The 20,675-nt window shown below is 38.3% G+C and overlaps 4 protein-coding genes and 1 pseudogene across 5 annotated transcripts; all 5 read left to right on the top strand.

Annotated features, from left to right (window-relative positions):
• The first annotated feature begins 33 nt into the window (after window positions 1-33).
• Window positions 34-4,074, top strand: LOC121772314 (zinc finger protein ZPR1-like). The gene is made up of 16 exons (XM_042169355.1): window positions 34-277; window positions 880-924; window positions 1,070-1,110; window positions 1,202-1,283; window positions 1,483-1,527; window positions 1,731-1,787; window positions 1,924-1,983; window positions 2,061-2,188; window positions 2,321-2,582; window positions 2,652-2,718; window positions 2,823-2,893; window positions 2,989-3,078; window positions 3,167-3,275; window positions 3,348-3,439; window positions 3,530-3,635; window positions 3,741-4,074. Exons 1-16 carry the CDS (start codon window positions 158-160, stop codon window positions 3,866-3,868), a joined length of 1,503 nt encoding a protein of 500 aa, XP_042025289.1. The 5' UTR covers window positions 34-157; the 3' UTR covers window positions 3,869-4,074.
• Window positions 4,075-4,613: 539 nt separating this feature from the next.
• LOC121769730 (exocyst complex component EXO84C-like) lies at window positions 4,614-8,635 on the top strand. The gene is made up of 7 exons (XM_042166474.1): window positions 4,614-4,862; window positions 5,438-5,532; window positions 5,844-6,885; window positions 7,045-7,569; window positions 7,695-7,883; window positions 8,002-8,138; window positions 8,218-8,635. The coding sequence occupies exons 1-7, from the start codon at window positions 4,758-4,760 to the stop codon at window positions 8,471-8,473; spliced, it is 2,349 nt and encodes a 782-aa protein (XP_042022408.1). The 5' UTR covers window positions 4,614-4,757; the 3' UTR covers window positions 8,474-8,635.
• A 1,068-nt stretch (window positions 8,636-9,703) lies between these two features.
• On the top strand, window positions 9,704-12,022 carry LOC121770767 (ribonuclease H2 subunit C-like). 2 transcript variants are annotated; one of them, XR_006043849.1, is made up of 5 exons: window positions 9,704-10,280; window positions 10,361-10,453; window positions 10,848-11,017; window positions 11,122-11,230; window positions 11,731-12,022. XR_006043849.1 is itself a non-coding variant. In XM_042167540.1 (4 exons), the coding sequence occupies exons 1-4, from the start codon at window positions 10,112-10,114 to the stop codon at window positions 11,170-11,172; spliced, it is 483 nt and encodes a 160-aa protein (XP_042023474.1). In that variant the 5' UTR covers window positions 9,704-10,111; the 3' UTR covers window positions 11,173-12,022. The 2 variants fall into 2 exon arrangements, 1 of the variants encoding a protein (XP_042023474.1); XM_042167540.1 differs by having other exon boundaries at window positions 11,122-12,022.
• A 692-nt stretch (window positions 12,023-12,714) lies between these two features.
• On the top strand, window positions 12,715-14,059 carry LOC121770992 (annotated as a pseudogene).
• A 5,152-nt stretch (window positions 14,060-19,211) lies between these two features.
• On the top strand, window positions 19,212-20,294 carry LOC121770879 (protein PHLOEM PROTEIN 2-LIKE A9-like). The gene is made up of 3 exons (XM_042167665.1): window positions 19,212-19,405; window positions 19,499-19,584; window positions 19,681-20,294. The coding sequence occupies exons 1-3, from the start codon at window positions 19,352-19,354 to the stop codon at window positions 20,057-20,059; spliced, it is 519 nt and encodes a 172-aa protein (XP_042023599.1). The 5' UTR covers window positions 19,212-19,351; the 3' UTR covers window positions 20,060-20,294.
• Window positions 20,295-20,675: the final 381 nt, after the last annotated feature.

Consider the following 20,675-nt stretch of genomic DNA (forward strand, 5'->3'; position numbering starts at 1 on the left):
AAGCTGAATCACCCTTCTTTCACTTTATAGATTCTCACTCCCTCAAAAATACGTTCTTCAACCTCGCCGCCTCCTTCCCACCTCTAACTCTATATCCAAAGAGCGGCTGAGCAAAAGATTTCAAGAAGCAAATTCCAATAGCAATACATAACTGTCAATGGAGACCAACCCGCCACAAATCGTCGACGTAGGCTCTGTGGTGGAGGCAATTTCGGCCGATGATTTCAACGCCCCTCTCTACGAAGTCGAGAGCCTCTGCATGCGCTGCCGTGAAAACGTATGCTTTGTTCGATTTCATCAAATTCATTGTTATTTTACTGCATTGGCTTGTTTAAAACCATCGCTTTTCGGAATTATCGTGTTGTTCATTATGCATTTGCTGGCGATTCTTCAATATATTATCTGGGTTTTTCTCTAGGGTTTGTGCTGCGGGTTGCAAGATTTGTTTTTTAAATTTTATTTTGATTTATTATGTCTTGCTTGTTTAGACTGTGGGGAAGGCGCACAAACATGTAGGTTGATTTGTCAAGACTATATCTTTAGGGTCCTAGCTAATTTATGATTTTAGCTATTTATCTTTTCTTTTTTTTTTGCATTGATTTGATAGGTTCAAGCTCTCTTCTTGCTTGTTGTTTGAGTTCTTATGTTTTTTTATTGATTGCTTTTGGAAACTTACTGCAAATAATCAAGCTTTAGAGCATTAGTCCTTTAATTGATTTCATGAGAAGCGTAGTTGGTTTTTGGTTCTTTATTTGTCTGAGGCTCTTAATGTTTAAGAGTTAATTACCTTTTTATATACTTGAGTAAGTGATCCTTAGGCAATGTGACTGTTTACCTTTTCATGTTTTTCATTTTCTCTGATGAAGTACTTTTCTGCAGGGGACGACTCGGTTCTTGCTAACTGTAATTCCTCATTTTAGAAAGGTGAACTCCCTTTATTCGTTGTGCTATCTTGGTCTGATTTTTCTACTATATCAGAGATGTGTGCATGTAGTATGTTTGGACGACTATCTATATTACTCCATATGCTAAGTTTTTTCTTCTCCTTTTTTTACATCTTGTGTTGCAGATATTGCTATCAGCCTTTGAATGTCCACATTGTGGTGAGAGGTAATTCAATCTAGAAGGGCACTGGCTGATATTATCTTCTGAGTTTCTTCATTTGTTGATGCTTATTCCCTTTTGTGTCTTTTATCTCAAGGAATAATTTTGTTCAATTTGCCGGTGAAATCCAACCTAAAGGCTGCCACTACGTACTGGATGTTCCATCAGGTGATAAAAAGGTTGTAATCTCGAATAGTTGGATTTGAGATTTATACTATTTAAACGGCGGAATGTGACCATTTTGAAATGCTCTGACTTCTTTCTACGAAGTTCGTTGTTATGCAATTTTCTGATGTTTGATCATTGTTTTTGATTGGATACTAACCACAAAATCTTTGACCTTCAACTATAAATGATAACGCATGTCTTTATATGCAGATGTTCAATCGTCAAGTGGTGAAATCAGAGACTGCCACAATAAAGGTAGTTTTCTTTTTTACTTTGCTGTCTCTTGCGAGATGCATGGATACATTATCATGTATGAAGTTACTCGGCGTGTGTTGTGCATTTAAATTCTATTCGTCATTACCACAATACATCACTGACGACATCTTCTATTTCCTTATTTAGTTCTTCTAATTGAAGATGCTTTTCTATTTTATCTCATTCTCATGTTGATTCTGCAGATCCCTGAGTTGGAATTTGAGATTCCTCCAGAGGCTCAGCGTGGTTCTTTGTCAACGGTATGCTTTTGGTATCTCTCTTTTTTTATCACTTGGGAATGCACTGTGAAAGTTCCTTTCGTTTGGTTCTCCCATATTTCGAAATCAGCATACATCATTTTTGCTTATTTTGTAATATTCCCCAATGCATGTATAGGTAGAAGGGATACTGGTCAGAGCTATCGAGGGGTTGGAGACCCTTCAGGAAGAGCGGAAGGTAAAGCTTGATCATGTTTGCTTGCTTACTGTGAGATGCTATCATCGTCCTAATAATTATAAATGCCTTCTGTTTAGAGAGTCGATCCTGTGACAGCCGAAGCAATTGATAGGTTCTTAGTGAAACTGAGAGCTTGTGCATCCGGCGAGTCACACTTTACGTTCACCCTCGACGATCCTGCAGGAAACAGCTTTATTGAGAATCCGTAAGAGATCCTCTAATTCTAAATGCAATATATGAAAGTGAAACATAAAATTAACTCTTTCAAATGAATCTCAAATGTCGTTTTGTGTGTTAGAATAAGTGTTTTTCAATTGTGACGATGCAATCTGTGTAGGTTCGCTCCATCTTCAGATCCATATTTGACTATCAAGTTCTATGAGCGAACGCCAGAACAACAAGCGGCCTTAGGGTATGTTGCAGACCCGTCAGAACGAGAACCCGGTGTTGAAAATAACTTAGACGGCTCAAGCAGTGTTTCTGTAACACAAGAGGAACCACACGGCTCGGTTGGAGCGATAGGCGGCCGCCGAGCTATTGCACAGGGTAACAGTGCGGAAATAGCAGATGCTTTATTTCGGTATTCAGCCCCTGAAGAGGTACATTTTCCCGTTTAGCAAATCAACTCCAAATATTGAAGTAAATATCATAACACTTTGTCATAACAGGTCATGACTTTTCCTACCACTTGTGGTGCTTGTGCCGCCAGCTGTGAGTGTCGCATGTTTATGACGAGTATCCTTTGCATTCGGTGTTGTCACAACTCACATGAAGTGCTAATTTCGACAGTTGATTAACCCTTTTTGTCATTTCAAAGTTATTAGCTTAACTGTAAACAGATATCCCTTACTTCCAAGAAGTGATTGTTATGGCTTCCACATGTGACGGCTGTGGATACCGTAACTCAGAGGTTCGTTTCACTACATGCCTTAATGTGTTTCTGCCTCATACTTTGTTCTGTGTCCTCATATCATCATACCAATGATTTGATCTTATACATTGCAGGTGAAGCCCGGTGGTGCTATTCCCGATAAAGGGAAAAAGATAGTTGTTCATGTGAAGAATGCCAGAGATCTTAGTCGCGATGTGATAAAGGTACAAAAGCAGTTATTTATCCCATTAAAGGCTATTTCATGTTAGCTTGCTTGTATTGCTATTCCTAATTATGTCCTCACCATTGTAGTCGGACACGGCCTCCGTGGTAATACCAGAACTCGAGCTGGAACTTTCTAGTGGCACATTGGGCGGACTCATCACAACTGTTGAAGGCTTGATATCCAAGATCGGTGAAAGTAAGTTTCTCGTACCTCTTATGCACCATCTCGTGTCTAGCTTCAACGCTTATCTTCAACTCCCAATTGCAGGCCTCGAGAGAGTGCACGGGTTCACTTTTGGCGATAGTATGGATGATGACAAACGGAGCAAGTGGAAAGAATTCCGGGCCAAAATCGAGCAGGTGCAGATTCTTGAAATGATGTAGCAAACTTCTATCATGATCTCAGTTGGATTATATCGAATGATTACTTGCTTGGTTTGTAATTTACAGCTGAAAAGGTTGGAAGAGCCTTGGACTTTGATTCTTGACGATGCACTGTCCAATTCTTTCATCGCCCCTGCGACCGATGAAATGAAGGACGACGCTCAGTTATCATGTAAGTTCGTCCCCATTTTCCATTTTCTTAAGATTTTTTTAAACTTGCAATGTTCGGCCCCCCGTGCTGGTCCTGCCACTTGAACATCGTCGTGCTTGTGTTCAGGTGAGGAATACGAGAGGTCGTGGGAGCAGAACGAGGAACTCGGTCTCAATGACATGGATACGTCTGCTGCAGACGCTGCTTACGATTCTGCTAATGTTGAGCCAAATGAGAAGGCGAATGATGCATGATTGCTCTTTGCTTGTGAAACAAATTTTGTTATTTATAGTATTCTTTTTGTAACTTATATTTTGTTGGTTTTCTCTAAGTTTTGATTTGGTATATCACAGTAGTACATTTGTTACCTTGTAACATCAATGTTTTGATATTTACTATAATGGGACTTATGTACCCTTTTTAGTTATTTTTTTGGTTCAGTGTTTTCTCCATTGTAGCATCTGAATTTAGCATTTTAATTATTTCACCATTTTTTGCAATCTATAGGCTACTTTTACTATTCAAAGCATCAGTATGGTCAAATTTCCAAAACCCTATCAATATATGTATAAAAAAAATTCCCTTTTCCTCGAATTAGGTTGAAATGCTTATTTCCTGTTAAGAAAGATAACTTTCTTTGGTATATTTATTAAATCTCTTAAAAAGTAATCTTGGGATTATGTGTTTGCAGGTAGATAATGATAGATAGTATGTTATACTACAATTATGTTCAATTGATCACCAAGTTTTATCTAATACAGTAAATTATTATGGACACTATCCATTCTATAATTTTTTTTGAATTAAAGCTTGGAGTATATTTTTTCCTATACATTCAATTTGATTCAAATTTGAAGTGTTATCTAAAAAATTAGTATTACCAAGTCTTGTTAGGCCGAATAAAGCCCCAATATTTAAAATAATTAACATATCATAATCAAAATTTACAAAAAGTTTATTAAATTAAATGAGATTAGTAAAAAGTGTTCTTTACTTTTTCAAACCCAAAACCTTTGCTAAAGCGAAAACCAGAACCCTGCTGCCGAGTGCTCGATTCTCCACTTGATTTTCAGGGCATTGCTTCGATTCTCTCTGCAGTTCAGTTCTCTGTAACTTCTCCGCGAAGAGCGGAATAAAGAGAGGATGAAAATGGTGGAAAGCAGCGAAGAGGAAGATGATTTCCCCTCCATGGAAAGCGTCACGCCTCAGTCCAAGATCGACACTGTCCATCAGTCCAAAACTGAAAAGGTTCGAGGATAAGATGTTGTAATTTTGAGGCACAATTTGGATCTCCCTCCCTTCATGATTTGAGAAGTTGCTCTAATGTCTTTTTTCTTAGCTGAATCTGTTTGAATTTGACTTGAGCTGATGAACTACGGAAAAATGAGATTTTGGGAAATTTTTCTCTGCGAATTACTTGAGTCAAGGATGCTTTTAATGTTCCTGGTTGTATTTTTTTACTTGATTTACTTTTTAAGCTGTTTTTAGTTCTTTCTGTTGAATTGCTTCCCTTTTCTCCTGATTTTCTAGATCAATTTGGAATGTGTTATTTCTTCTCTTGCCCTCAGGTTTTGGGGGATTGCTTCTATTTAGATGCATTTATGTTGGAATTTTGTGGGAACATTATCCATTCAAATCAGAAATGCAGACAAAAATTTGTTATGTTTACTACTGAGATTTCAACTTTTTTTTTGTTAGAGATTATTTTTCTAGTTGTTTTGTTTGTGTTTAATGCTTCATGATCTTCTGAGTCTGCTTAAGAGTGAATGTAAATACTTAATCCTCTCCTTTTTTGTGACAATTTGCAACTTAAATTGATGCAGGGAATCAGAAAGATCTGTTTTGAGCTATTGGATTTGAAAGATGCAGTTGAGAACTTGTGCAGCAATACTCGAACAAAGTATTTGGCCTTTTTAAGGTGAGTGAAACGGCTTGATTTCTGCTCGTATTATGGCTATATTGTGAACGATGTTATGTTGATTTTGCTCGTATAATCCGCTATATTTTGCACATGCATGTCTAAAGATTTATAAGAAAAAGTGTATTGCAATCTTGAATGGTATTTAATGTAAGCTTCTTAATACCATAAATTTTACATAGGAATAAGCTGAATTGGCTTAAACTCATCACTTTCTGATAAGAAGATTTGGTTCCGATTTAGTCTCTTTGACCTAAAGCAGTTATCCGAGTGTATGCCTTTGTGCAAACATCTTTTTTTGGTAATTGTAGGTTATCTGATGAAGTGGTTGAAATGAAGCATGAGTTAAATGAGCTCCAAAAGCATATCTCTTCCCATGGGATTCTTATCCAGGATTTAATGAGTGGCGTGTCTCGTGAATTGGAAGAATGGAGTGGAGCTGGTGGAGATGTCTCGGAGGCTGAGGACCCTCTAACTAATGAAACTGATGGAATATTCTCAACTGAAGTGGAAGATCGACGAATGCTGTTTTTGGAGCATGTGGATGTTCTACTGGCAGAGCATAAAATAGAAGAAGCAATAGATGCAATTGATACAGAAGAGCGAACTTGCCCCGAGCTGAAAGGGACGGGGGATAGTACAACTGATGAAAGCTCCTCTTTCAAGTCTGCCCTCTCGAAGAGAAAAGCCATGCTTGAAAACCAGCTCGTTGAGATTAGCCGACAGCCCTCAGTTGGTATTCTAGAACTGAGGAAGGTGTTGTCCAGTTTATTGAAGCTTGGGAAGGGCCCCTTGGCACATCAAATATTTTTGAAATCTTACGGTTCTCGTCTCCAGAGAAGCATAGAAGATTTTCTTGCACTGTGCCCTTGCTATCCGGAAACGTATTCTGCCACTCTGTCTAATCTCGTCTTCTCTATGATTTCATTGGCAAACAAAGATTCCGGCCAGATGTTTGGCGATAACCCTCTTTATAGTAACAAAATAGTTCAATGGGCAGAATGGGAGATAGAATCGTTGGTCCGATTGGTCAAGGAAAACGCGCCTCCTTCTGAGACATCTTCTGCTTTGCGTGCGGCTAGTGTGTTTGTTCAGGCTAGTCTTAACCACTCCTCCGATTTGGAAAAGCAGGATCTGAAGCTAACGAAGCTACTTCTCGTGCTCTTGCAACCTTACGTTGAAGAGGTGCTTGAGTTAAACTTCCGAAGGGCTAGAAAATTGGCTCTTGATTTGGTCGGAACTGATGAAAGCATGCCTCTATCACCTCGTTTGGCATCTCCTCTTTCTACATTCGCAACTTCATCTGATCGTCTGCTTGTTGATTGCGGGATGAGATTCATTTTTGCTGTCAAGGTGAGTTACTGTCTAATTCTCATTGAATCTTTCAACCTTCTGCACAAGTCATAAGAGCACCGACACTATGTTGTAGTAAAGTAAAGTAACATTTGAGGAACTTATTTAAAATATTACATTCACGAGATCTAACCAAACCATTTACTCGTCTGTGTCCAGGAGATAGCCGAGCAGCTAACTCGATTGGTCATCCTGCACTTTGGAGGAAACATACTGACGCGTATATCAGAGCTTTTTGACAAGTATGTTGAAGTCTTGATTAAATCCTTAACCGGTACAACTGAAGATGACAATTTGTCTGACCTAAAGGAACACGTGCCTTTCAACGCGGAGACAGACTCTCAGCAGCTTGCTTTATTGGGAACTGCATTTACAATTGTCGAAGAGTTATTGCCTATGGTAGTGTCGAGAATCTGGAATGTATTGAGTGAAAGCAAAGAATCAGGAGATGGTCTAACAGAGAATGCTATGACTCCTATTAACAGTACTATCGATCCTAAAGAATGGAGGCGTCAGCTTCAACAATCTCTCGACAATCTAAGGGATCATTTCTGTCGACAATATGTTTTAAGTTTCATTTATTCAAGAGAGGGCGAGACCAGATTAGAAGCGCAGATATATATTGGTGGAAAAGGAAAAGATTTACTCTGGAACTCCGATCCTCTTCCTTCTTTGCCATTCCAGGTAACCATCTTCCTCCAATTTGAAAAATATTTGATCTGGTCGGGTTCAATCGTGCCCTTTCAAACTGGTAATTTCACAAGCTACCTTTTTTGTCTGCAATGTGGTCTGTAATGCTATATCCACAGGCATTATTCGGGAAGCTGCAGCAACTGGCCGCGGTGGCAGGAGACGTTCTGTTAGGAAAAGAGAAGATACAGAAGGTTCTACTGGCTAGGTTGACAGAAACCGTGGTGATGTGGTTGTCGAATGAGGAGGAATTCTGGGGAGTTCTGGAGAACGAGTCAGCTCCTCTTCGCCCAGTTGGTTTGCAGCAGGTTCGGGTTCTAAACACCCCTTTACTGATTTAGCAACAACAAATCTTCCCGTCTATGAAGCATAGTTTGATGTGCTAATTGAACTGTGATTAATAACATTATTACGTCTCCACTGCAGTTGATACTCGATATGCACTTCACTGTTGAGATTGCGCGGTTTGCTGGCTATCCATCTCGACACCTCAACAAGATATCGTCAGACATAATTGCCCGTGCTGTCAAGGCATTCGCTGCTAGAGGAGTAGATCCACAGAGGTAATGGTTTTTCCTCAAAACTTTGGTCACTAGTCTATACTTTATATTTCAGGTGCTGAAAAATCTTTGCTTCCGACAGCTCCGTTCCCGAGGATGAATGGTTTGTGGAAACTGCAAAAGGCGCGATAAATAAGCTTCTGATGGGGGGTTCTGGCTCGGATGTGTCGGAGGTTGATGATGAGGAAGACGACGAGCACATCATCATGGATGACGAAGTCGTCTCGGACTCAGACGATTCGCCCTCGTCGCTGTCGTCAGTGGAGAGTGACGAGTCATTTGCTTCTGCACAAATGGAGGAATTGGATAGCCCTGTTTTGACTGATTCTGAGAATTGATGCTCCTGAGATTGTTTTGTAGAGACAATTGGTATTGTATGTTGTTTTAGTGCAGATTCATTGTGTAATGGTAGTACTAGTATTTATTGCCCTGGACAAACAAGCAGTCAATGTTGTAATTTGTAACCCTATCTATATATACATGTATGTATTTACGGAGTATATGTTTAGAGCATCTTCAGTGGGCAGATGTCCCACTCGGACATCCACTAGGACATCCCGAAAACACATCCCCCCACGTCACTAGGACTTCCCATCCCACTGCCACGTCACTAGGACATCCCCTTCACAATCCGCCCTTCCCATCGCCCTTTCCACTAGGACTTCCCGCAATAAAAAAAATCACAAATTCACAAATAAAATAATTTACGTTTACGGAAATAAAATTTCAACACGAATACGAACGGAAAAAATTAACAACTTCATTTAAAAAAACATACTCCCTCCGTCCCACATAATTTGGGACATTTTGACCGGGCACGAGTTTTAAGAAATGTAATGAAAAGTGAGTTGAAAAAGTTAGAAGAATGTGGGTCCCACTTTTATATATTAGTTTTATAATTAAATGTGAGTAGGAATGAGTTAGTGGAATGTGGGGCCCACTACCAAAAATGGTAAAAGTGAAATAGGTCAAATTATGTGGGACGGCCCAAAATGGAAAGCTGGGTCAAATTATGTGGGACGGAGGGAGTACATGATTTGAAAAAAAAATTACATAGTAATAAAACAAAAAAAAGTACTAACATCAACGTCAACCCTTCCGCGTCCAAACCTCTTCGATAATATTGTTCTGAAGTCGAACATGGGTATCTGCTTGCCGCATGTCCGCAAATGCACGCATCCGCTCGACATCTCCATGAGGTACCCCATATTCACATTCGCGGTGGCCACGCCGTGACTTGGACCTGCACCCGTATCATCTTCATTGGTCCACTGAGTCAGTTCCGCACCTTCATTTTTGACAATCATGTTTGCATTATGATACATGCGTACATGACATCGCCGATATTGGGAATATACCACTGCCGTGCAGGACCCTTGACTACCGCCCATCGACTCTGGAGCACACCAAATGCCCGCTCCACTGCCGTGTTAACACAAGTGGTGCGAATGAAATGAAGTTCAACGAGCCGTATATATAGAGTTTAAAAAAAAATTAATTACCAGACGTCCCACTCCACAATGGCGGACGTCCGCCCGCCCGTCGCCCGCACGTTCGAGGACACCCGACGTCCTCACGGGACGTCCGTATCCGACCTTCGACGCCACAATGGCGGACGTTCCGGTCGCCCGTCGCGGACGTCCGACCGGACGTCCGCCATTGGAGATGCTCTTAGCATTTTAAATTACGGCTGTTGATCCTCCTGTTTTGGCTTGGATTGGCGTAATCGTAACTGGCTTATTGATTCTAATGATCAGGTACACCAACGGTTTTGCCCAAATTCCTGAAAACACCGTCAAAAATCAATTTTTAACAACTTTGTAATTTTAGGAAAAATAACCTAAATTTTAAGAGTAATTCCAACTAATTCATGTAAATTAGAACGAAACTGAAAAGCGCGGGAAACAAAAGGGGCTTTAGGGTTTTTTTAACGATAGTGTAGAGTGAAAGCGATCGTTGTTTCCTTTTGCTCTTCGATGGACGGCAAAGATGAACGATCATCGGAGATGGTGGCGCCGATCGCCGTCGATCTGAGCAGAGGCGGTGCCGCGGCGAACCTGACGGGGAAGGTGCATCAGCTGCCGTGCTGCATCAAGCACGATGGCCCCACCCCTGTCTCTCACTACTTCAAGCCCAAACCCACTGGTACAAAATTCCGTAAATGTACAACTATGCTAATGTACAACTGATGTATATGCACTGAGCACAAAATGCTTCAATTGTAGAAATGGAGGTAGATGGGCTAAAAGTGGAAGAAGCGCACTTCCGAGGGAGGAAATTGCACGGAACCACTGTTGCTCTTCCAAGTGGCTATTCTGGTAACCGTGATTGCCTTCTCTTAGCCTCAGATTTCCGCCATTTTTTATTAGGTGTGGTTCTGTGAAGAAATGGTTAATATTTGGTGGATTGAGTTTTAAAATATGACCTAATTTTAACGCTACAAATTCTGCATAATTGGGCATAAATTGTGCGTTCTCTGTCATTTGTATCTGCATATATTTAGCAATGATTGCCTAATTTTGGCTTTTGTGCTTTGATTCTTCTTTTTGACTTCACATTGGAACAATATCAGATTTCTAGTGATGTATAATCTGTAGTGCAGCAAAAAAGTTCCAATAGGATTCCGCCGTAATCAAATATGATCACAAACGTCCAAACATTTTATCACATTAATTTGAAACAATTGTGCTATAACTCTATTATTCTTTCTAGGCTTCATCCTAGGAAAGAAAGGTCATGATCAAGGGAATGATGGCACGAATTTGCACTGCTGGGAGACAGCTGCGACTTTTGAAGATATCACGATCTGGAATCATGACGCGATCCCCTCAAAAGATGATGCATTCTTGCGCGCCTTTCATTGGTTCACCGCTGCCAATGCTGTAAGTTTGCGTTTGATTATGTGGTTCTTGATGCAGCATGAAAGTTTGAAGAGGTTAAACATTTCTGGCTTCCATGACTAAAGGATTCTCTTTGTAAACTGCAGCTGCATCAAACTGTAACTGCTGAAGATCTGGAATCCGCGTGCATTGACTAGGAGCTGGTTTGATTTTTCTTAGCTAAATATAGATTATGGTGACAACTTGACTAGGCAGGTATGTGCTTTCAATTTGTCTATGTCTTACAATATACACAATATGATTCTCCATCAATAATTTCTCTGTTAAGTATGGCTTGATTCTCTTTCTTTTTCTTTTGCTTTTTGAATAAATAAGTGTTTTAAGTTATGCTTTCCACCAGTAAGACAAGTGGACCTACTAGCGCGAAAATTTGAATGGAAAGTAGTCGAAGTCTGCGGTTTATAGCTCTAGAAGAAATAGTGGCCGGCTCTTTAGTATAGATGCATTAAGCTTACTGCTCCACTACGTTTATTTATTCTCAATTCCTTTGAAGCATATCTTAAATTGTTTATCTTGTGTAGAAATACTTGTGACTTGATGCAATGGATGAAGCTACTTTGATCAAAATACTATAATCAGCATCTATAGGCTGTGTGTGTGTAGGAGATGAATGTGTGGGGGTTTGTTGGTGGTGGGGTTGAGACGAGGAGATCCTCTGTTCGAAAATCTCATTCCGTCTCCTCTTCCAACTACAGGATTCCCGCTGTGTATTTAAAATTATCCTTACATTTTGCTCGTAGTTTTGGAAGGCCGACAGTTGGAGTAGGAGATTCCTTTAACTATAAAGTTGTATGATGATAGCGATTTGTGTAATTTTATTTACTCCATAATTTATACAGATTTTAAATGTCCGGGCTGACAATTTGATTTAAACGTGATGATTCAGTTTGTTAGTTTATTTTGTGGACCCAAGCTTTACAGAACTCAATTGTTATCATGTACAGTGAAAATTTGGACGATTTGAATGCATTTTAGCAGATTTCATTACTCTTTTTTACCTTTCTTATAAATAACACCCTTTTTACACATCTTTTCAGAGTTTGCAAAAATCACAATTACAGTATAATTGAGATACACATACGAGATTTGATAGTACTTCCTCACAGAGAGAAACTCAAATAGAAAGTTTCTATATTTTGAAAATGATATGAGTTTTAATACAAAATTAGTAAATTAAGAGAGAGATAGAAAAAAAAAGTGTATACCCACCTCACAGAGAGAAACTCAAATAGAAAGTTTCTATATTTTGAAAATGGATTAAAATGAAAAGAGTTTATATTTTTAAGAAACGGATAAATACCATCTAAATGTCGAATCTCTATGTTGATTCTATATATATGCATATATCCACATATACCGAGTCATTGGTCGTGGTGAATCCAAGATTCTTCTCTTCTATGCTGGATCCACCCGCGGTCATTGACTAAACTCAAATTTCGTTACTAAGACCATCTCCAAGGGTACACTAAAACCTAAAATGTAAAAGGTAATTAGCTCCAATAGTACTCCAAAACCAATCCCATTTTTGGTTTTTTGGAAAAAAATACCTATCTTTAGGTTTACACTAAACTCAAATCCAAAAGCTTTTCATATTTTGTGAGTAAAAAAGGCATAATGTAGATAATATTCTTTTAAGTTTAAGTTTAGGGTAAATAGTTGGAGTAAAATCATATTTGATGTGACATTTACCCTAAAATGGGTTTGAGTTTAGTGTAAATGGTTGGAAATGCTCAAAGCCGGACCAAATTAACTTGAACCTCAATTCGATCCATAAGTTAGAAGAAAAATGCCTTATCTACCGTCTACATTTTGTCATCCTACTTAAACACAGTATTTCATTAGGAAATGAAATATCTTAACAGATTCCAGCCGTTTCTATAAAATAAAATGCCACTTGTTGGCATCTACATGTTTACGTACCTAATGACATACATGTATTTAGCTGGAAATGTAAAGTAAAGTAGTCCAACTTTGGATGCTAAGAGATAGTAGTAATTATCAATTCACACGCACAATTTATTCCTTTTTCATTGCCTTTCGCCGTTATTTCCCAACCAATTTTCAGAACTAAAAGATATTCCTTGTCTTATAAGACTTCCCTATACGTATAAATATGAGGGACACCAACCAAATCCATACCAAACAATCAAATTCACAACTCTTTAACTCATAAGCAACATCCTTTTCTTCATCTCTTTCTTCTGATAATTAGTTTGTTTCAAGTTAGAAATGGCCTCCAACACCACCCCTCACCATTCTGGAAATTCTTCACTTAAATTCACCAAGGTACAAACACATTCTACACATTCTTTATTATTTCAATTTTCTGTGTGTGCATAAATCTTGATGCTTGTAGGTTGCTCAAGGAATGAAGATTTATCCTAAAAACTTCAACATCGTATGGGGAAACGACACTCGCTATTGGAACGTACACAAAAACACGTGAGTTTATTTTTTTTTTCTCATACTATCATACTACAAAATAGAAACTATTTTTAAAAAAATAATGTTTTTTTTGGTGGTGGTGGTGTAGTGATTTGGCGGCGGAGCTTTGTCAAGTGAGCTGGCTGGAGGTGACTGGCGGCGTGGTGGGAACGAAGGCGGGAAAGAGCTATGAAGTAGGGTTTAGCGTGTCGTTGAATCCGGATGCATTTGGGTGGGAAAATATCCGATTTATATCATGATTAAGAGGGAATGAAGAGAAGGCGACGTGGACTAAGATTATGATTAACCCTAATCAGAAAGGGCAGTTTGAGATTAAAGGGAGATTAATGATGAAAGGCTCCGATCATCAAATCGAAGGTTCGGACGATGGGAAGCTCAGCTTCGGGTTGTATGAGGTTTGGAGTGGGAAGTGGAAGGGAGGTCTCAAGATTCACCATGCATTTGTCAAGGAGTGTTGAAATATTTGACTAGTTTTATATCTTTTGTATTGCTTTGCCAATTATTTCATTTCATTTGAGGATGTTTTGTATCTTCATATACAGATTGATATCTAATGAAAGGTTGATCATTTTCTTGTTATATTTTGGTGAATTCTTGATTTATGTCCAAGCATGCTTGGAGGGTGTTTATGGTATATACGAAAGTTCTTAAGTTCTTTTTGTATTGGAATAAAATGATCGATGCCATATTCATATGCCGACATAAGATTTATCAATCTCATTCATAAATTTTTTGGTCATGAATTCGTAATCAATGCTATACATATATAGAAGGTTTTAGGACAATGAATTGAATACATTGAATTTATGAATTTGTACATAGGAGATGATTCAAATAAGAATGCATCTAAATTAAGAAATGCAGCCCAAATCTTGGTTCTAGGATTAGATGATCTAATAGTCAATAATTAACTAAAAATATGAAAAGTTATTATTAATCAGTTTTAGGTTATTTTATAAAATTTTGATTTGATGTCATTTTTAGATCATTTTATGTCATCCTTTATTAACATGACCTAAAAATGTTTTCCGTATGATTTTGTTCTGCATTTTTATATTTAAATCTAGTTTTGTATGAGATTAAAACCCTATAAATATATATGTATTTAATTGAAATGATCAAAATAAAAGAAATCTATGCATTGAAGGGTGAAAATGACCAAAGTAAAGGTGATGTTTTTATCCTAAGTGGTACGGATTGTTTTTTTTGAAGGAATAACTTTTTTTCAAGATAACAAAGCATAAATCAAAACCTTTTTTGCAACGACAAGAAACTAATTATCTCTATATATATTTCAAATGAGAATAAACTGTCATATTTGATACATGTAAAGGAAAGCAGAATCCGATTCCAATAAATAAATTAATTAAAAGGGAGAGAATTGAAGGTTTTGCAGTTCTTGTATTTTTTTTAGAACAATAACATAAAAGAAAGAAAATTGGGTCAAACTAATTAAATGTCTCAGATCGGAATATCTTTAAATGTGAGGAGTAAATAAATGGAGTAGTAGTTAGGGATGTCAATCGGGCCGGCCCGTCGGGTTTCGGGCCAACCCTACTCGGGTTGCGGGTTAATCGGGTGCGGGCTAATCGGGTTGTGATTTCTTTCGGGTTATAAAAGCTCAGCCCTAACCCTAAAAGCTCGGGTTTCGGGCTAGCCCAACGGGTTAATCGGGTTGCTACCGATAATATTAACATGCGATCAACCCAATAAATAATTATTAAAATTACTAATATTCATGCAATGTAAAACATTTAATTATGATATATTTGAGATATATGCTTAAACTCAATCATAAACATGATCAAATACTAATATTTCAGATATTTCGTAGAATTTTAATGCATGTTTTAGAAATTTAAATATTTTTCGTGTGAATTAGAAGTTTTTAATTTATTTATCAATTATTATATTAATAAAAATTCAATATATAATTTGTATATATAATATAAAATTGAAAGTTATTTTTTAGTTAAAATTAATCAATAAAATGTCGAATTAGGAGTAAAAAAAATAGAATAATAGAAACGTTATCGGGTTTTCGGGCCAGCCCATCGGGTTTTCGGGTCTGGCCCTAATGGGTTGCGGGTTAATCGGGTGCGGGCTAATCGGGTTTTGATTTTATCGGGCTAGAAATTTCCAACCCTAACCCTATAAATTTGGCGGGCTATTCGGGCCAGCCCACGGGTTACGGGCTACATTGACATCCCTAGTAGTAGTACTGAAATGTAGTACTCCTATTGAAATCTCGTGTGAGTGAGGCACACTTAAATATTAATATGCGAATTTTAACATAATCAAACACAAATAAATTTACCTAATACTTAGAGCATCCTCATCCGTGCTCTTGCCAATGAGCACAGATGTGAGCCCGGACCCACTTTTACTCTCTACTCTTAGACAAGAGCACAACATCCACATCCGTTCTCTTCCGCAAGGACAAGCTCAAGGGTCCCACCATTCTATTATTCAATTTAAATAAAAACATTTCCACAAAACTAAAATGCATTAAAAATATCTGGAATACTATTACAAATTACAAAAAAATTAAAAATTACATAATTAAAATCCTAAAATTTAAAAAGTACATAATTAAAATCCTAAAAATTAAAAACTACATAATTAAATTCATAAAGTTAAAAAAGCCCACTACTCGTGGCCGAATTTCGCTCAAATGTGTTTGATTAGGTCTTTTTGTAGCTCAATGTGGGCTCGGGTATCGCGCATTGTGTTCCTTGTTTCGATCCTCTCGCCCACCGTCGTATGCATACCTCGGCGGGTTGCTGAGCGTCTTCACGAAAGTCGACCACCTTGGGTAGATACCATCGGCGAGATAGTAACCCATGTGGTATGCATTTCCGTTGACGGTGAAGTCGATCGCCGGTGCTACACCATTCAAAACATCATTGAAGAGTGGTGAAGAATAGAGCACGTTCAAGTCGTTTGGATCCGGTAATACCAAAATATGCATGCCAAATCCATAGGCGGTAGTCGGCAACTGCTTCAAGGATAAGTGTTGGGCCGCCGCCTTTGTGGCCGCTTAAGTGTTGCCCCCTCCAAGCAGTCGGGCAATTCTTCCACATCCAATGCATGCAGTCAATGCTGCCAAGCATACCGGGAAAACCATGGACTGTTTCGTGAAGACGAAGCAACCGTTGGCAATCATCGGTGGTGGGTGCCCGGAGGAATTCCTCACCGAAAGCTGAACGAACGCCGTCGCAAAAATTTTTAAGACAAAGGATTCCAGTTGACTCACTGACATGTAAATACTCGTCGAAGAGGTCAGCCGTTTACCCAGTAGCAAGTTGCCGGATGGCACACGTACACTTCTGCAACGCCGAGAGATTTTGCCGACCGGTTGCGTCTGTACTTGTTTGAAAGTATTCAACACGGACGGATAATGTGTTGACAATACGCATAAACAAGCGTTTTGACATTCGAAAATGGCGCTGAAAGTTATCTTCCGGTAACCGCGGCTGGTCGAAAAAATAGTTGGCAACGAGTCTTTCGTTGGCTCCCTCCCGGTCACGATGGATGTAGCGGCGAGTTGATCTAGTTGGTCGAGAAGGAGGGGTGGGGGTATTCGCGGTGACATAGGCTTCATAGGCGGCACGCTATTGTTCATAGTATTCTTGTTCTTCGCGCTCCGCTTCCGCAATGAGATTGGTAAAATCCATTTGAGAGGGTTTGAGTGAGAGAGGAAGATGTAGATAAGTTGTATGAAAAAATATGAATGAGAGATGATTTGATGTGAAAAATGAATGATAAATGTGTGTATTTATAGATGATCTTGGGAATAAAAAATAAAAAAAATTCCAGAAAAACGGTAAAAAAAACGGCCGTATTTTTGGGAATCTGAAAATATATATATATTTTTTAATTTTTGGTATTATTTTCGATTTTTAAAAAAATGAATTTCCAACGGAAATACCTTTGACCAATCAGAACGCGCCACGTCAGCTGCTCGCTGGCACGGACGTGCTCGATGCATCGAGCAGCGCCGCGCCAGAGGCAAGAGCGCAGCGGAGAGCAAGCGGTGCCGCGCCGCTGGCACGGACGGACGGACACGTGCCCACTCACCGCTGTGGATGCTCTTATGAGTTTTAGGATCGAGCACGTCCGTGCCAGAGGCAAGAGCGCAGCGGAGAGCAGGCGGTGCCGCGCCACTGGCACGGACGGACACGTGCCCACTCACCGCTGTGGATGCTCTTATGAGTTTTAGACAGAAATAAAATGCAAATTAGAATCTTACCGCCTTACCGACTGACTTCCCAAGTGACCTCATTGAGAATCTCTCTTAGATTCTGACTACATACCTATTATAGAATCTCTCTAGTTGTAAAATCTTTGAGTTTGAACTTTGAATTAGAGCATCCACAATAGGGGCGGCGCGCTGGCCGCCCCGGAGACGCCGGATGGGAGGGGGCGGAAGGGCTATCGCCGAGTATTCGGCGAGGACGCGGCGGTGAGGGAGCGGCGCTTCCGCTGCGGGGGCGGACATTTTTTTTTTTAAATTTATTTAATTACCTATAAATACACCTCATTCCCCTCATTATTTTCACACTATTCTAACTCTTTATTCCTATCTTGTCTCCCTAAATTTCTCTCTCCTCAATGAGAGAGGTTGCAATTATAGATAGTTAGTTTTAATGGCACACAAGAGTTGACTAATGAGGAGTATTGGAGTAAATTTCGTAACAGATCGTTAGTTTAATTATAGGATTGAAAGTAAAGGTAAAATTACTTTAACGAATTCTACTCGGCAGATACTTCTCTACTAATATTAAATATTTTATTAAAATGAACGTATACATTGTATCCAAGATAGTATATATTCTTATTTTGAAATTATAGCATATGCTTTCGGATACGACTAATTACTCTCGTTGAATGTTGGAGAATTAATGTACTAAATGTGTTCCAATCCTCTTTGTTAATTGGTTATTTAGTTAAACTCCAACAACTATTACTCTCCCCCTCTGTTTCAACGAAGATTACCTCGTTCGGGATATAATAGTATTTTATACACTTGTATGTTATGTGAGAATATCGAAATAAAATAAAAATAATAGTGTTTTCATTTTAAAAAAATGATAATCATTATCCCGACAAACTTATAAAAATGAAAAAAAAGCATCATTTTTGTTAGGGCCAAATGGAGTACTCCCTCTGTCCCATTAGAAATGAAATGTTTTCCTTTTTGGTATGTCCTATTAAAAATGAAACGTTTCTAAAAATGGAAACAATACTCTCTCTACTTTTTCTTCTCTCTTACTTTACTCTCTCTTCATTAACTCACAAAACAACACTACATAAAATCTCGTGCTCAAAAGCAAATGTTGCATATTTAATGGGACGGAGGGGAGGGAGTATATTTTAAGCTCATTCCATTTGGAGACAAGTCAACGAATATTGCTTCATTCCACCCCTCCTAAATAGAAAGTAGTGCTCCATTCTTTACGACTCTATATATAATAACCAATTTCTTTTTTCTGAAATTTATTACCGAATAACTATATCCTTACGCTTGTCAATCTCTCAATATTCCAAAATATTATTTTTTTCATCTTTTTATTTCTTTATTTCCCTTTTAGCCCATTAAAAGCCGAGACAAAGATTCTATACTCGTAAACAATTGTCATTAAAAAAAGCGAATATAACTATCAAGAGTTAAATAAATCCGCCGACGTTCCCCAAAAAAATTATTACAAAATGAGGCATAATTTTCGAAGCTTCGTCTTCTTACATTGTTTGCTATATATATACATCTTGCAACATCACACTAAAACTCATTTCCGTCTTAAACTTTGAATTTCATCTGATTTCGAACTATCTTCACTTTTTCTTGAACAATTTGTTTGGATTTTGAAAATGGCTTCCAACTCAAGCCCACACCATTCAGGAAACTCTTCACTTAAATTCAAGGTAAGCAAAATAACACATTTCTCTTCATGTAAGCATAAGTAAATTTATTTTATTTGTAAATAATGAATTTATGCATCCAATTTCCTAAATAAGGATGGGAAGACGATGACAATTCCACCTAAGGCTCTCAACATTGTTTGGGGCAACGACAATCGATATTGGACCGTGCCCGAAAAAGAGTGAGTAGTATATAAATTTATTTTCTTAAGCGACCGAGTGAATTTCTCCCTCGTCATAAAATGAATAAATAAATATATAATGGTGTGGTTTTGCAGGGGTTTGCCGGCGCCTGCAGAATTACACCAAGTGAGCTGGCTAGAGGTGACAGGAGTCGTGGACGACACGAATCCCAACAAGAACTGTGAGGTAGGGTTTCGCGTCTCGTTGAATCCAGACGCGTTCGGGTGGGGGAAGTATCCGATCTACATGATGATCAAGAAGGGGACCAAGATCTCATGGACCAAGATCAACATAAACCCTAATCGAAAGGGGGAGTTTGAGATAAAAGGGAGATGGATGAAAGCCGATCAGCAAAGCCAAAACAACGTTAATAGTAGCGATCGAAAGGTCTTCTTCGGGTTGTACGAAGTTTGGAGTGGAAAGTGGAAGGGAGGCCTCAAGATTCACTATGCATATATCAAGGAGTTGCCATGAACACACACACACACACACACACAAACACAAAGAAATAAAGTTTTTTTTTTGGAATAAATTAATGTTTGTTTAACATGACATCTGCAGCGTTCTTCTTGATGTAATAATCGATTTGGTTATTTTCTACTTACCTACTTCTTATGCATGTGATGGATGCAATGGTGAGGAAACATTGTTCTTGTTTATTTGTTACTATAAAATATTGTGTTTTTTTTGTATTAAAGTTGTTTGGCAACCAAAGTGCTATGGTGGGATTTGAAATTTTAGCTTGATTTAGTAATAACTTTGAAGGCATATCAGAGTTGACGGCATTGATCGCAATACAAAAAAAAAGTATAAACAAATTAATCTTAAAATAGTAGTTATAATATACTAAGTACTTTGTTATAAAAAAATATTTATAAATTAATACTAGTATATGCTGTACTTATTTTGATTTGGGTGTTTGAGTGAAAATGAGGAAAGCGCTCTCTCATCTTGTTACGTACGGCCATACTTTACATGAAATCCACGCAAGGAATAAAATTGAATTGTCAAAATGATAAGAATTTCAAATCTTGGAAAAATTTTGGGTTGATATTTATGCTTATGATATAGACGCAAAAATTTTAAGATT

Source organism: Salvia splendens, chromosome 16 (genome assembly GCF_004379255.2).
Source record: "Salvia splendens isolate huo1 chromosome 16, SspV2, whole genome shotgun sequence".
NCBI lineage: Eukaryota > Viridiplantae > Streptophyta > Magnoliopsida > Lamiales > Lamiaceae > Salvia > Salvia splendens.

Excerpts from the sequence above, each read along its gene's own strand:
- LOC121772314 (XM_042169355.1), top strand. The coding sequence starts at position 158 with ATGGAGACCAACCCGCCACAAATCGTCGACGTAGGCTCTGTGGTGGAG. Across the intron at positions 1,284-1,482 it reads TTCCATCAGGTGATAAAAAG|ATGTTCAATCGTCAAGTGGT; the intron begins GTTGTAATCTCG and ends CTTTATATGCAG. Across the intron at positions 1,528-1,730 it reads CAGAGACTGCCACAATAAAG|ATCCCTGAGTTGGAATTTGA; the intron begins GTAGTTTTCTTT and ends TTGATTCTGCAG.
- LOC121769730 (XM_042166474.1), top strand. The coding sequence starts at position 4,758 with ATGAAAATGGTGGAAAGCAGCGAAGAGGAAGATGATTTCCCCTCCATG. Across the intron at positions 5,533-5,843 it reads AAGTATTTGGCCTTTTTAAG|GTTATCTGATGAAGTGGTTG; the intron begins GTGAGTGAAACG and ends TGGTAATTGTAG. Across the intron at positions 6,886-7,044 it reads GATTCATTTTTGCTGTCAAG|GAGATAGCCGAGCAGCTAAC; the intron begins GTGAGTTACTGT and ends GTCTGTGTCCAG.
- LOC121770767 (XM_042167540.1), top strand. The coding sequence starts at position 10,112 with ATGGACGGCAAAGATGAACGATCATCGGAGATGGTGGCGCCGATCGCC. Across the intron at positions 10,281-10,360 it reads CTTCAAGCCCAAACCCACTG|AAATGGAGGTAGATGGGCTA; the intron begins GTACAAAATTCC and ends CTTCAATTGTAG. Across the intron at positions 10,454-10,847 it reads TCTTCCAAGTGGCTATTCTG|GCTTCATCCTAGGAAAGAAA; the intron begins GTAACCGTGATT and ends TATTCTTTCTAG.
- LOC121770879 (XM_042167665.1), top strand. The coding sequence starts at position 19,352 with ATGGCTTCCAACTCAAGCCCACACCATTCAGGAAACTCTTCACTTAAA. Across the intron at positions 19,406-19,498 it reads ACTCTTCACTTAAATTCAAG|GATGGGAAGACGATGACAAT; the intron begins GTAAGCAAAATA and ends TTCCTAAATAAG. Across the intron at positions 19,585-19,680 it reads TGGACCGTGCCCGAAAAAGA|GGGTTTGCCGGCGCCTGCAG; the intron begins GTGAGTAGTATA and ends GTGGTTTTGCAG.